The sequence below is a fragment of the Triticum aestivum genome, chromosome 2B (assembly GCF_018294505.1).
Source record: "Triticum aestivum cultivar Chinese Spring chromosome 2B, IWGSC CS RefSeq v2.1, whole genome shotgun sequence".
Lineage (NCBI taxonomy): Eukaryota > Viridiplantae > Streptophyta > Magnoliopsida > Poales > Poaceae > Triticum > Triticum aestivum.
In genome coordinates this window covers 380,780,230-380,796,264 of record NC_057798.1, presented here as the reverse complement: position 1 = coordinate 380,796,264, position 16,035 = coordinate 380,780,230, and the positions used below count along the sequence as shown (strand labels likewise).

General features: G+C 49.2%; 1 protein-coding gene across 1 annotated transcript; it reads left to right on the top strand.

Moving 5' to 3' along the window:
• The first annotated feature begins 1,853 nt into the window (after positions 1–1,853).
• On the top strand, positions 1,854–11,440 carry LOC123045024 (uncharacterized). Its single transcript, XM_044467931.1, has 12 exons — positions 1,854–2,089; positions 3,542–3,895; positions 3,979–4,272; positions 4,596–4,773; positions 4,915–5,137; positions 5,933–6,075; positions 6,160–6,449; positions 6,526–6,738; positions 6,820–7,305; positions 7,441–8,085; positions 10,320–10,835; positions 10,935–11,440. The coding sequence occupies exons 3-12, from the start codon at positions 4,003–4,005 to the stop codon at positions 11,172–11,174; spliced, it is 3,204 nt and encodes a 1,067-aa protein (XP_044323866.1). The 5' UTR covers positions 1,854–2,089; positions 3,542–3,895; positions 3,979–4,002; the 3' UTR covers positions 11,175–11,440.
• The last annotated feature ends 4,595 nt before the right edge of the window (positions 11,441–16,035 follow it).

Below are 16,035 nucleotides of genomic sequence, written 5' to 3'. Positions count from 1 at the left end.
CTGGTGCAAGAAAGATAAATAATGGAAAAAATCATGTAAAAATTTCAGCGCAATCGGAGTTACGGATCTCTGGGAAATAAGAAACCGTGAAGGGCCAGATTTGGGGAACACGAAACAGAAGAGAACAGAGAAAGGGATCCAATCTCGGAGGGGCTCCGACCCCTCCACCGCCATGGAGGCCATGGACCAGAGGGGAAACTCTCCTCCCATCTAGGGGGAGGCCAAGGAAGAAGAAGAAGGAGGGGGGATCTCTCCCCCTCTCTCCCAGTGGCGCCGGAGTGCCGTCGGGGCAAGGGTCATGACGGTGATCTACATCAACAATTTTGCTTCTGTCAACACCAACTTTCTCCCCTCTATGCAGCGGTGTAACACCCCTTCTCCCTGTTGTAATATCTACTTAAACATGATGCTCAACTCCATATATTATTTCCCAATGATCTATGGTTATCCTATGATGTTTGAGTAGATCTGTTTTTGTCCTATGGGTTAATCATGATCTTGGTTGGTATGATTGTATATTTTATTTATGGTGTTGTCCTATAGTGCCCTCCGTGTCGCGCAAATGGAGGGGCCCCCGTTGTATATGTTCATGATTTGCTTATTGTCGGTGTTGCAGGGTGATAGCAGCCTAAACGCGGATAGGTAGGTTATTGCGTATGAGAGTAAAGCGGACTTGATACTTAATGATATGGTTGGGTTTCACGACCTTAATTATTTTTAGTAGTTGCGGATGCTTGCTAAGGGTCCAATCATAAGTGCATATGATCTGAGTAGAGAAAGTATGCTAGCTCACGCCTCTCCCTAATGTAAATTGCAAGAATGATTATCGGTACTTGTTATCGATTGCCCAGGGACAAATGACTTTCTTGTTGACAAAAGCTATCCACTTTTATTACATTGCAATTTATTCATAGTTTTATTCTCGCAAAGTACTCATAGTTTTATTCTTGCAAAATAGTTTCATACTTGTTCTGGCTAAAGCAAACGTCAAGTGTACATAAAATTGTATAGGTGGTCGATAGAACTTGAGGGAATATTTGTTCTACCTTTAGCTCCTCGTTGGGTTCGACATTCTTATTTATCGAAGAAGGCTACAAACAATTCCCGATACTTGTGGGTTATCAAATCGCCACGACCATCTGCTGACAATGGCGCTCGAGCATTGATTCCACACCTGAGTCGTCGGACGAGGACGAATCCTGGAGCAAAAATTGCTCGCACGGGCTCAAATCCATCTAAAAAACTGCATCGAAACTCGCATCAACGAAAATTTTGCGGCCAAGCTACAAGGGGAAGGAAAGGGGCTCACCGGGGCGGCGGCGATCGATGGTGGCTCGGTGAATCCGGGGAGGGGAACGATCGGCGGCGGCTCGGCGAATCTGAGGAGGGCGGCGGCTCGAGGCGGTTGATCCGGGGCAGCGGTGATGTTGCAGTGGCTCGGTTCTTCGGATCCGGGGCGGGCGGCACGATTCCACTGGCGGGAATGGCCGGAATCGCAGGCGATGGGTGGCGGCGACGATGGCAGGCGGTTGCGGGAAGAGATGTGGGGAGCACGCGCACTGGAATGTCCCTCCCCACCAACCGCTTTCGCGGGATACATGGCGTCAACGGGGGCTGTGTTTTCGCGGGTCAGAGGGAGGGATTTTACCACGTCCCTTAATTTTTTTACAGGTCAAACCTAATTAAGATTTCTGTTCGGGTCATTTTTTCGCTCAAAACCGTAAACCGGAGGTTATTTTACGGGTCAGCGATTTAAAAGTCTGCTAAAATGCTCTAAAAACTGGCAAACTCGTTCACGGCTCACTTTTTCTCGTGAGATCACCACGTATTTTATCTCATCGCTCTCTCTCCCCACCTCAGAGAGAGAGAGACCACGCACGCCAGGAAACCAAAGAGAGAGAAACGAGAGAGGGCGGTTCCTCCCCCTCCTGCGCCCGAACTAACCGGAGCATATTCCACGCCGGGATCCCCTCCCTCCCTCCCTCCCACATAAACGCAGCCCTCCCGGGGAGAGAGAGAGAGAGAGAGAGAGAGAGGACATAGGACAGCATGTGTTCTTGACGGGGAGTCCAATCCAATCCAATCCAAGGTCAGTTGTGGATTCTTCCGTTTTCATTCTCCCTCACTGGATTCTCGTGTATGAGGCATGGGTTGGATCTCGTTTCTGTGGTGCTATGCGCGATTTCGTCTGGTCGTAGATCCGGTTGTTGGGTGTAGACAAGGATGCCCCCGGCGGTTGCTCGGCGCAATGCCGTTCCGCTCCGGTTGTTTGATCCGACTTGTGCGCCAGTATTTGCAGCGGGTAATGCTTGGTTTTTGATCGGTTACTCCTATTGTTTCTGTACGAAAGGATGGATTTCATTTTAGATTTGTACGGGTGTAATTGCTGTTGATTTGTTTCCAGTGAGAATTCCCGTCTAGCTCTCTAATAAATCACGTATTTTTGGGAAAAGTTTGATGGCTTCCGCTTCGTTTGGTGCAGTTAATGTTATATGTTTCTCTTATGTGTTTCCTGTTAGTTTTGCTTGACTCTCTCCTTAGGCAATGCAAAAGCATCTGCTGTTCCTCGTGGTTGGAATATCCTTTCTGTGCGGATCACATTTTTGTTTTGTTTTTCTGCCGTTGATCAATTGCTACACCGTTTTATATATTTTAGCCGGTCATTCCAATATTACTTCCATAAAAATGATCGAACATTAATTGTGTCGAACCAGTTACTTGAAATATAATCTAGACCTTACGGGCTGTTAGACAGATTTTTTTTAATTGCTTGTGCAGTGTATACAATTTTTTTGTCTCGATCATTGTTACTACCTGAAGTCTAGATCAATATACTCTTATAGGTATATAAACTGGCATCTTCCTTTTCTAGTTCAGTATGAAGCTCAGTTTTGAGTTTTGGGTTTCTATGCTTATCTTGAAAAACAGAAGTTCTCTGCCACATAATAGTGGACAGTCTGTTGCTATGTTTGGTAAATCAGATGATTAGATGCTATCCAATTGCTTGGTAAATCAGATCATTACACAACCTGGTAACATATTTGTTTGCAACTTGATTAAGAAAAATGCTGATGGCCAAAAAGTAGCTCTAGTGTTCTACCATATGAAATATGACAGAGGAACTCTAAAATGGCCACCTGGTCACCTGTAGGCTGAGAAATCTATGTGCTAGATTGTAATTTTACTATGATGTGATGATCATTTTCTATATCGTGTTAGCTACATATTTTCCAAGTTTTTTTTTGGCCAGCTGACTTCTCTAATACAAATATAAGTTCGCATATGCCCAAGTAGTCCTGCTATTGCACTCTAGACTTTAACGCAAATGCCTTTTTGATGCTGGCCTCTTTTTCATCAAACATTGGTTAGAATTGCTAGTTAGCAATCTCACTCACTATTATTTTGGCTGTTTGCTACTAATCGATGCCATTTTTAAATCCGTCTTGTATCTTAATTAGCCCGTTTTATCATTTTGACTGATCTACTGTCGTAGTTTCTGCATTATGTCCTTCTACTAATTTATATTCATTTTACTATGCAGGTTGATCTCTATTCTATGGATGCTTCTTTATCTAGCATCCCATTTGGACATGGAATAGCATCCTAACCTCATGGAACTCTAATAAAATAATTGGACTCAGGATGAAGATCTAGTGCCATGCTGTCCTATGTTACTTGGCTAGTTTAGGATAGCAGTCTTAGAGAGTGGAGATGATAATCATCCAAGTTTTCTGCCAGTTCTCCTTGCAGAGATAAAACTGTAACGATACTAGACTTTTTATTTAGGATTAAGATTAACTTACTACCGATTAGTCAAACGGTACCAAAATAGTGTTGCTGCTGTGGAAAATACCTGTGGCATGCAAGCAGTTCAGCAGTGGACCTGCCTTTCTAGGTACCATGACATTTTAAACTAAACAAATGTCATTTTCTGATATTGATGTGACTGAGTACTGATTTGTCTCAACAACCCAATAGATACTCGTGTAATTGAGAAGTGCCATGGAGCCTTCAGTATCTCCGCCAGGCGCACCGAAGCAAGCTGGCACGCGCAGACCTTGTACTGGATGCTCTGTGAAGGATTTGTGTCTTGTTTCAAAACAAGGGTCAATAGCTGAAGTGGAATCTGCTTTGGCCTTGATAAAAAAGAACGGTGGAAGCATTGATGGTAGAAATGCATTTGGCCTTGGTGCCCTCCACCTTGCGACATGGAGAAATCACCTTCCAATCGTCAGGCGGCTCCTAGATGCTGGTGCTAATCCAGATGCAAGGGTATGCACCACCGTTGTCTTCATTTATAAATTTTCTTATTGTCTCCTTTTCATTAAAGCACTTGCCTCCATTTATCGAACTGCTGGGTTGCTATTGGGCATTCTACAAATTATATGCATTGGCAGAGGAAAACTTGTATCCAGATACCAAAGGCTAATCGTAAAATATGTTCTTCATTGAGAAAAACATATCCTTCAACGCCCACATTGGTGTGAATTTGAAGTATATAATCTGTTTGCTCTTTACTTGCTAAATGCAATTTTGTTCCATTATTAAGTATCACACTATTTTTTGTAAATTCCCACCAAATTCCATTTTTGCAGGATGGAGAATCCGGTTGGAGCAGCCTTCACAGAGCACTTCATTTTGGCCACTTGTGCATTGCTGGTGTTCTTCTACAGTTTGGTGCATCCCTCAATTTGGAGGACACCAAGGGTCGTACACCTATTGATCTTCTCTCTGGCCCTGTATCACAGGCTAATGGGGATTCTCCCAATTCAGGTAGCATGCCTCTCTTCTGTTTTGGGAGACAGTTAATTTGTCTCTAATTGTGTTCAGTGCTTTGGTACTGGCGTGATTATGACCTTCTGGAAATTTCTTTAGTATGCGCTTACAAATCCTCCTTACCTTTTTCCATTTTAGTTGCAACGGAAGTCTTCAGTTGGGGAAGTGGAACAAACTATCAACTGGGAACTGGCAATGCCCACATACAAAAACTACCTTGCAAAGTAGATGCCTTGCATGGGTCATACATCAAAACTGTTGCTGCATCAAAGTTCCATAGTGTAGCAGTCAGTTCTGATGGTGAATTATACACTTGGGGATTTGGTCGAGGTGGTCGTCTCGGACATCCGGATATTCAGAGGTAAGCAGTCATGCAGTATCTAATAAAACACTTTTTGTAGAAAGGTTGAAAATGGTTATCTCCACATGACTTTGTGGTAAGTTCTTTGCAGAGAATGCACAAACCTCAAAACACAAGCACTTATTTGTTCTAGAATTTTCCATACTTTAACCCTCTTAACTTTTTTCTTCTAAATGAGTTACCATTCCTTTTTACCTGATGGTCTACGATTCACTTCAAATTATAAGCACTTCTCATTTGTTTTAGACCCTTCCTTACTTTAGTTCCCCAAAGTGATTTCTTCTAAACAAATTGCCATTCAATTTTGTTTTATGATTTTATAATTCAAGGCCATGTCACCTTCATAAAGTCTGTTTGGCCTTGAAGATACAACACTAACTACTCAAAACTGCAGTACAAGATGATTAAAAATAAATGTGCTGGATATATTTCACATCAGTTTTGTGTAGTATATACCATGCAGTCTTTCGATTATTTTGTAGCTATAATTTGATTTCCAATGTGATGAACTACGAGAATTAAATCTACATCCTATACGTCATGCATATATGACTCCAAACTTACATGTTGTGTGGTATGTCGATATTCGTTCGTACTTCGGTTATCTAAGCTCCCACATGCAATGCACATGTACCTTACTAGTATATTCAAATGTGCCAATGAAGAGTAAAGTCGCTAACATTTTTCAACAGTAGTTGAGCACTAATGTCTCGGGCCTTTCGATGTTAAAAATCTCATTTCTAATGCTATTGGTAAAATTTATTTTGTGTTGCTACAACTACCATTTTATTGCAGTGGCCAGACGACAGCTGTGATTACCCCTCGCCTAGTGACAGTCGGATTAGGCCGTAAAAAGGTGAATGTTGTGGCTGCTGCGAAACATCACACAGTGATTGCTACATCAGCTGGGGAATTGTTTACCTGGGGATCAAACAGAGGTATGTGCGAATGTGTATGTGTCTCCAGCAACATAAATTTACAGTGTGCTTATGGCCTATAACAAAATGCTATGGACGATGCAGAGGGTCAGCTTGGTTACCCTTCTGTCGATACCCAACCAACACCAAGGCGTGTTAGTTCACTCAAGCAAAGGATAATTGCAGTAGCCGCTGCAAACAAGCACTCAGCAGCAGTTGCCGATACTGGCGAAGTGTTCACATGGGGTTCCAATAAGGAGGGCCAGCTAGGCTATGGCACTTCAAACTCGGCATCCAATTGCATTCCAAGAATGGTAGAGTATTTGAAAGGAAAAGTTTTTAAAGGTGTATCTGCAGCAAAATATCATACGTTAGTGTTTGGGGCTGATGGTGAGGTAAGTTAAAATCGGTTCGAATAACACCAAGAAAATTAACAGACCTCAGACCTGCTGATGTCACCCTCTTTTGCAGGTGTTCACTTGGGGTCATCGCCTCGTGACCCCTCGCCGTGTTGTAATAGCTAGATGTCTTAAGAAGGGTGGAAATGCAAACGTGAAGTTTCATCGTATGGAGCGACTTCAGGTGATCTCTGTGGCAGCTGGAGTGATGCACAGTACTGCTCTAACGGCCGATGGTGCTCTTTTTTACTGGAATTCATCGGATCTGGACTTAAGATGTCAACAGGTTTGGTTATTACATCTCACAAGGTCATCTTTCAAGCTATGTTATGTGTTTCATGCTTATATTTAAACCGTTTCTGCACAGATATTCTCTATGTGTGGACGGAATGTAGTGAGCATCTCAGCTGGAAAGTACTGGACTGCACTGGCTACATCAACTGGTGATGTTTTCATGTGTGATGCAAAGAAACGTAAGGATGAAACTCCAGTATTTACTCGAGTGAATGGTGTTAAGCGAGCATCATCAGTTTGTGTTGGTGAAACACATATGCTTGTGCTTTCTAGTATTTACCATCCTGAGTATCCACCCAAACCCAAAATCCAAAGCAAAAAGCCCTCATCAGAATGGAGTGGTGTGATGGAAGAGTTGGATGAAGACATATTGTTTACTGATGTCAAGCCTGAAACTGATCTATCTGTAACCAACAGTGAAATGAGCAAAGGCATACCCAGTCTGAAGAGCCTCTGTGAGAAAGTTGCAATTCAGCATATAATGGAGCCAAAGAATGCTATACAACTTCTTGAAGTTGCTGATTCCTTGGAAGCCAAAGAGCTCAAGAAGCACTGTGAGGTAATACATTGGTGTGCTGCAGCTCACATGCATTATACAGTTGTTACCACATACTGATATGCATTCATCCTTTGTCCATGCCTAATTAATTTTCATATAGTGATTTCTGGTACTCTGCTGTGCAATGCGATGCAGGATACAGCTATTCGCAACCTTGATTACATCTTCACAGTGGCAGCTCCTTCAATTATGAATGCTTCTCCTGAAATTCTTGCAAATTTAGAGAGATTGCTGGATGAAAAATCCTCGGAGCCCTGGAGTCACCGCCGTCTTCCCACAATGACAGCTACTTATCCTGCTGTGATTGATAGCGATGCAGAGGGAGATAATGCAGGAGGATTCCCTAGGCTCAGGGACAGTCAGAAGCCTGCATCAAAGTTGTATGGAATGTCAGGTTATGGTAACTTCCTTCAGAAAGAAAGCAGTGCTGAGCAAGCTGTCTCCAAACAGATCAGGGCAATTCGCAAGAAACTGCAGCAGATTGAGATGCTCGAGGCTAAACAACTGGATGGTCATCAGCTTGATGATCAACAGCTAGCAAAGCTCGAGTCTAGGGCTTCCCTTGAAAGTGAACTTGCAGAGCTTGGCTTTCCAACAGAAGCATTTTCAAGACCTTCAGTTTATGTGCCAAACAAAAAATGTGAGGGTTCTAAGAAACAGAAGAAGAAAATCAAGCAGGCAGCACAATCTGATATTACCTCTATAAAGCACGAGGACAAGGAGCAAAACCACATTAAGGAGCTTCCAGACGTGATACCAACCCATGGCTCTTCAGAAAAGGTTTGCACTCTTCTATCTTATGATACCGATAATGTTCATTTTCTTTGGTTCTTTCCGTGTTGGTCTCAGTCTCGTGCCTGTATTCCTAGCCAGTGAAAAATCTTCTACCCATCTTAAAGACCATACGGTCGAAAATAAAAGGATTGGTGTCCTACATTTGAAATTTTGATTTCTGTGGAAGTGTAACCTACACTTTCATCTCTATTCATCTATAATTCAATATTTAGTCCTTCTCTATATCATTTTGTAACTAGTCCACAAAAATGAGAAAATTCCAATAACCTCCAACTTCGGGTTTTGGAAAAAAATCTGGCTGCACCGGCCTTACTGGTGACCAGTGGTATAATTTTGGACTGGTCGTGTTTATCCGTGACCCTAGCTACTAGCAGTTTTTTTATGTATGCTTGGCCGTGTCTTGGGTTTGTTTGACTAAGTTTTGCACCTTTGCTTTTCTCGATACCTAGTGGTGAGAGGCCGTGCGAAACTTTATTCTTCTGGTACCTGTTCTGAGTGTTGCTTCTGTGGGAGGCTAAGTATTTGATAATGCAGAATATCTTGTTTCTTTCTTTTACGAGTTATAATTCCAATTTTTACTCGTAAGTTTCAGATTTGTAACAGATTATACCCCATCTAACAGAAATTCTCGTCGCCCCACATTTCAGCGCTGACTTGGATGCCACATAGACTGATTAATCTGGCCAACCGGTTTTCTTAGGTCAGGTTTGTTTTGGTTTTGTCCAACCACACTAACACATGCACGAACACGAGGTCCTCCACGCTGTACCTCGCGCCCTTCCCCACAAACATCTGTCGGTTTGGCTCACCCCCAGTGCCCACCGCCGATGACCCGGGTGTGCCAGTGCTTTGGCAAGGATGCCATGCCTGTGACACCATCATCGCTGGATGCCGACGGAGCACCTCTTTCTTGAGCCGCCGCCACAGCTGTGCCCTTTGGTCCCTCGCGCGTGCCGCGTTGCTGCCGCCGGGACCTGTTGTAGTAAAACACGATGTCGGCCAGCTGGAGCAGTGCAAAGACCACAACTCTCACGACAATGCCAGCGGTGCCGTGCCAGAGAGCTTGCCCTTCTTGTTGTTCCCAGGCACGTTGTACTCGGGCTCATCCTGGGTGCTGGCGGGACGGGAAGAAGGGGCTCCCGCTGGAGGTTTACCTGCAAAGGCGTTGGCCGGAAAGCGGTGTGAGGGCCTACAGGATGGAGACGCTGAAAAGGCGGTTCCTGCCCAGCCACAACACCACAACACGTGCAGTGAGGCGAGGCTACTAAGGCCATGTTCAGTGCATGGGAGCAGAGCGGAGGCCACCACCCAGATCTGGTGAGGTCTGGTTCCCCCTCCTATCTGCCCAGATCACCAGCTTCGGCGGCTGTTGCAGTCGATTCGACTCCCTTTGGAGGCAGATGCACTTGATCCAGGACGTGGCAGCCTACGATGGCGGCATCTGGTGGTGAGAAGTGTGGTGGCATCCGGTGGCGACTCCGCGTCGTAGTCCACTGCGTGTCCTACTCCCCATCGTGAGCGGAGGCTGAGTGCCGCCTCCCGCAGTTCCCTGGTGGTGTGGCCGTATCTCCGTCCTCGGCGCCACCTCAGAGTGGCTTTACGGACAGTGTCACCGGCTTGACTGTGGCTCCGTCCTCCACATCGCAGGCATGACCGGCTGTGCCTTGTCTCCATCCCCAGCCTCCATTGCATCGATGTCGCCGCTCCCACGGCACGGAGCTCGTGAGGCGGCCTGGCTCTGATTATGGGCAACATCCTGGTGATCTGACCTGAGTGTTGTTGGCAAGAACGCCGCCTACTTTGAGGTCACCAGGCCCGTGAACCTGTTCACCGGCTTGTCGGACGGTGGGTACCCAGGTGCCGGCGGAGCGGCATCGGGGACTTGTCTTTGCTGCTGGAGAACCTCAAGATCCTGACGCCAGACTTCATGATTGACGGGTCGTACCCTTCCCTCTCACTGTGGCTGGACCATGGTCATGACGCATCAAAAATCAGAAGGGGTAAAAACTAACAAATGATTGTTACATGGAGTAAAATTGAGGATTTTTTTCTTAAATGGGGTAAAACATGTCACAAACATAAATTGATCCTATTTATGTAGGCATTTCTTTATAGTTTCTTTGCTTTAATCATCGTTTTGTTCATTATGGATGTGTTCTTTTATTTATCTATTATGTTAAATGAAGCAACAGCATTAATAAATTTATATATTCAAGCAGGAACCAGTCAAACCATCTGATGATGGCACTTCGAGTAACACAAAAGCCATCTTTTGTCCATTAGGGGACAAAGCTTCCCGGCTAACTTCATCAAAGAAGAAGAACAAGAAAGGTGGCTTGTCATTGTTTTTGAGTGGTGCTCTTGATGACACCTCAAAGCTAAGCTTGCCTACTCCTGCTGTGCCTGTGACACCAAAGCAAGAAGGACCTGCCTGGGGTGGAGCTAAGATAACGAAGGGACCTGCTTCCCTTCGTGATATTCAAAGCGAGCAGAGGTCGAAAACTAACGAGCTGATGACGACGAAAGCAAAAGACCGCAACGAGGATTCACCTGACAGTGCTGGGCTTTTGCGGCTTTCTTCATTTATGCCTGATGCGTGTTCAAGTCCAATATCTGTTACACCTGCTCGTGCTGTTCCTGCTCACGAAGGGGATAAGAGCACACCTCCTTGGTCATCTTCAGCTACCTCACCCAACCTATCACGGCCTTCACTCAGGGACATACAGATGCAGCAGGTTGACTTCATGTTACCAAATGTTAAATTGATATGTATTTTCTTACAGCAATATAACAAAGTGCAGCCTCTGATTGAAAACCAACTGGCTTTTGAGCAGGAGAAACGGCACCACGGCGTTGTCTCCCACAGTCCGAAAACCCGGACATCAGGCTTTGCCATACCATCCCTGGGCGCAGCGCCAGAGGTTGTTGGCGTGAAGGACAACGTTCCCAACCGCTGGTTTAAGCCAGAGACTGACACCCCGTCCTCCATCCGCTCGATCCAGATCGAGGAACAAGCGATGAAGGACTTCAAGCGTTTCTACACCACCGTGAGGATCATGAAGCCACAGGTCTAGGATGAGCTGCCGCGGCCTGGCCTCAATCCCGGAAGAGTTAGTCATCTTGTTTAGGCTCACCCTCCCGTTGCAATGTACATTCAAGTGTACAGTCCGTTTCTGTTAACTGTAGGTTCCTTGTGTCGAATAAAGTTCAAAGCTTCTCCTGGCTTTCATTTTTTGCCCTGCTTTTTTTATTTTAACTTTGGCAACCTTTATTAAACGATGATCATGTCTGTTACAAGATGGAGGAATAAGAAAGTCAGGAGTGTTTCCTTCTGTTGTAACTGGATCGGAATTGCTCTCCTGGGCGTCGCCCTGCCGAAAGAGCTCATCATCTCCCGGCAGGCAGAGTTCATTATTACCAACTTTTCTCAAGAGCCTCGCGTACCTGCACAGTACTGTAACGAACCAGGAAGGGGGAAGGGGATCGGAGGAGTAGGTGAGGTAGAGAGAGAGACTTGGAGAGGAAGAACTTGCTTAGAGAGGAAGGATTGGGTGAGGATTACAGTCTGTCACATCGCATGCCCTCTGCCACAGACGGCTGGCTCTTTTTAAACCCTCTCCTCTCACTCGCTAGCTCACACTTACAGGTAGGGCCTGATCCATGCCACGTCACACTGGACAAGTGGCCAGGTGTGACATCCTCCCCCTTGAGAGTGAGCCTCCTCTTGAGTGCTTGCTAGTGGCCAGGTGTGACATCCTCCCCCTTGAGAGTGAGCCTCCTCTTGAGTGCTTGCTTCGTCGTCCTCCCAAATGAGACATTCTGGAAAGCGTTGCCGGAGTACCTCGCAGTCTTTCCAGATGGTGGCCGGCGGTGAGCTGTTCCCCCGTTGCACCTTGATCTGCATGATGGCCGTGTTGCCTCTTTTCAACATGCGTCGCTCCAGGATGCGCGTTGGTACCGTGCTCGCCACGGACAGGTCTGGCACCCGCGGCAGCTCCGCGTACACCGGTGTGTAGTCTGGCGTGAATGGCTTCAGTTGGGAAACATGGAAGATCGGGTGCACACGGCTGGACGCTGGCAGGTCGAGCTTGTACGCCAAGAGCCCGATCTTCTCGATGACGGTGTACGGTCCGAAGAACTTGTAGGCGAGCTTGGCGCAGGGGCGGCTGACGACGGATTGCTGAACATAGAGCTGCAGCTTCAGAAGCACCTTCTCGCCCACCTGGAACTGGCGCTCCCTGCGATTGCCGTTGGCCTGCTTCTTGAAGCGCTGCTGGGCACGCTCCAGTTGTGCGCGGATGTGCGCCCTGTGCGCTGCCCAGTCCATGTCGTCACCGGGCGGAGCGTCGTCAGGCCAGGTCGTCATCGCTCCCAAGTTGGCCTCCTTGCCGTATAGCGCCTTGAACGGTATGCAATTGAGCGATGAATGGAAGGTGGAGTTGTACCAGAACTCCACCATGGGCAGCCAGCGTCGCCATTTGCACGGAGTGTCGTGGACGGTGCATCGGAGGTACATCTCCATGCACTGGTTCACGCGCTCGCTCTGCCCGTCCGTTTGCGGGTGGTAGGCTATTGAGTAGAGCAACTTTGTGCTGGCGCCGACGAGCAACTCCCGCCAGAGATTGCTGGTGAACACCTTGTCGCGGTCGGAAACGATCGATGCCGGCACGCCGTGTAGCTTGACCACGTTGTCCCAGAACACGCGTGCCACCTGCGGCGCGTGGAAGGGGTGGCGCAAGGGGATGAAGTGGGCAAACTTGGTGAAGCGATCCACGACGACCATGATCGTGTCGAAGCCTTCCGATGGCAGCAGCCCCTCCACGAAATCCATCGTGAGCTCCTCTCAGTGAGCTGTCAAAATTGGCAGGGGCGCCAGGAGCCCCGCCGTCTTGGAGTGATCATGCTTGGCATGCTGGCACGTCATGCACTGCTGCACGAATTCCTCGGTGTCGCGCTTGAGGCCGCGCCACTCGAAGTGTTTGCGCACACGCTGGTACGTTGCCATGGCGGTGGAGTAGCCGCCGACCGCGCTGTTGTGGAGCACGGCGATGAGCTTGGTGCTGAGTACGGTGTTGGCGCCGATCCACAGGCGGCCGCTGCGACGGATGACGCCGTGGTGCAGCTCGTAGCCGTCTTCGTTCGGGCTGGTGATGGCGAGCTTTCGCAGTCGCTCCTGAGCGTCCGGGTCGGTGGAGTAGGAGTTGAGCACCTCCTGAATCCAGGTCAAGCTGCTTGCCCACACGGGACAGGGCGTCGGCGGCGCCGTTATCCAGTCCGCGCTTATACTGGAATCGGAATTGCGGCCCGACAAGTTTTGCCATGGCCTTGCACTGCAACTCCGTCTCCAAGTGCTGATCCCCCAGGTTGCAGAGCGACTTGTGGTCAGTGAGTATTTCGAAGGGGCCGAGCTGCAAGTAGGGGCGCCACTTGTCGATCACCATCATCACCACCAAGAACTTCTTCTCGTACGTCGAGAGCTTCTGGTTGCGCACGCCGAGCGCCTTGCTGAAGAACACGATGTAGTGGCCTTCCTGAACGAGCATGTCCCTGACGCCAGTGTCGCACGCATCGGTCCCGATGGAGAACGACTTGTCGAAGTTGGGCAGGGCAAGCACCGGCGTCGTCGTCATCGCCGTCTTGAGTGTGTCGAACGCTGCTTGTGCTTGCTCGCTCCAAGTGAAGCCCTTTTTTGTGAGGAGCTACGTGAGGGGCTTGGCGAGGATGCCGTAGTGCAGCACGAATTTCCGGTAGTAGCCGGTGAGCCCCAGGAAGCCGCGCAGCTCGGTGGCGTTTGTCGGTGTTGGACACTGCTCCATGGCCCGAGTATTCTCCTTATCATCGGCGACGCCCTCCTTGGAGATCACGTGCCCAAGGTAGTCGATGTGGTCGCAGGCGAAACTGCACTTGCTCTCCTTGACGAACAGCTGGTGCGCACGGAGGAGCTCGAAGACAATCCGAAGATGTTCGATGTGTTCCTCCATCGTTTCACTGAAGACAAGGATGTCATCAAGAAAGATGATCACGAATTTGCGCACGTACTTACTGAAGATAGCATTCATGAGGCATTGGAAGGTGACCGGAGCGTTCACCAGCCCGAACGGCATGACCCTGAACTGGAAATACCTGTGGTGAGTCTTGAACGCGGTCTTGGCTTTGTCCTCTTCGCGCATGCGAATTTGATGGTACCCAGCGCGGAGATCCAGCTTGGTGAAGACAGTTGTGCCCGCGAGCTCGTCGAGGAGCTCATCGATGATCGGCAGTGGGAACTTGTTTTTGATCGTCGCGTCATTCAGACGACGGTAGTCGACGCAGAATCTCCACGTCCCGTCCTTTGTCTTGACCAGGAGCACCGGGGCTGCATACGGGCTGACGCTGTGCGTGATCACGCCGGCGTCGAGCATTTCCTTGACTTGCCGCTCGATCTCGTCATTCTGGAGCGACGAGTAACGGTAAGGACGCGTGTTCATGGGGACCGCGCCCTCCACCAAGGTGACAGCGTGGTCGTACTGGCGGTGTGGGGGCAGGCCTTGTGGAGCTGCGAAGACGTTGGCGAATTTTTCAAGCAGATCGTTGAGGGGCGTCTGGCTGGCACACTTGCGTCGCCGCGGCGGAGCGCGCCCGCACGTATCCACCATGGCCATGGCCCAGACATCGTTGCCCGCAATCATCTTGCGCAGCTCGTCGGGCTTGACCGCCTTGAGTGTGGTAGAGGCCTTGGTTGGCGCACCGCAGAGCATAACCTCCTCGCCGTCGTGCGTGAACTTGACCCACTTATCTTGCCAGTGGCAAGTCGACTGTGCTAGGCGAGCCAGTCCATGCCCAGAATGCCGTCGTACGCGCCGATGTCGAGCTTGCGCATGGGCGTGGCAAATGTCTGCCCATGCATCCACCACTTGAGCTCGGGAATGATGCGGTTGCAGGTGAGATGGTCGCCGTTGGCAACGCGCACGTCCACGTGCGGCATCTCCTCGGTTGTCGGGCCGAGGCGGTCGATGAAGGACTTTGCTCACAAAGCTGTGTGTGCTGCCGGAGTCGAGAAGCAGCAGCATCACTTGATTTCCCACCAGGGCACACAGTCGAATGGTTGTTGCCGAGTCTGTGCCTTCGAGTGCCTGAGACGATAGGGGGCAACACTCCGGCCCGTCTGCGGCCGGAGTTGGTGGCGGGGGCCTGGGGCCGGGGTCGTCCAGGAGTTCCAGCGCGTGAATGGTGTCGTCGGAGAGGACCTCGCCGTGATCCCCGACGTGGATGGTGAGTAGCTGTGCGGGCGGTGCGCAGCAGTGCTCACGCGAGTAGCGGTCGTCGCACTTGAAACACAGGTTGTTGGCGTGGCGGAAGTCGCAGAGTTGTTGCTCGCGCGTGTATTCGTCCCCTTGAGCGCGAGCGGGTGCCGCGGCTTGTGGTTGCTGCTGTGGTGCAGGCGTCGGTGGAGGCCGTCCTAAGGGTGTTATGCGCGGGCGTGCTCTGGTCGTGCCCAGCTCCTCCTCTTGTATCCATGCCAGCACCAAGGCGCACGTGATGCCCGACGACGTGTGAAGGCGAACTGCGGCACGGAGCTCGTCCTTCAATCCCATCAAGAACTGCGTGATGGAGAACTTGGTGTTGATGGACGGGTCCAGCGCCAGCAGGTGGTACATTTGTTCGTCGAACGTCGCGCGGTACTCGGTGACGGTGCCCGTCTGTCGGAGTTGAAGCAGCTTGTGCATAACCACCCCGAACTCGTCCGAGCCGAATTCCTCCAGGATCGCAGCGGTGAAGAGCTCCCACGTGATGTTGCGGTGCGTTTGCCGGAACGCTTGCGACTAGTGCGCGGCTTGGCCATCGATGTAGAGCGCCGCGGTGGCCACCCAATGGTGTGACGCCACTTTGTAGAGCTCGAAGTAGGCGAGGCAGCGATCCAACCACAAATATGGTGTTGTGCCGTCGAACTTGGGG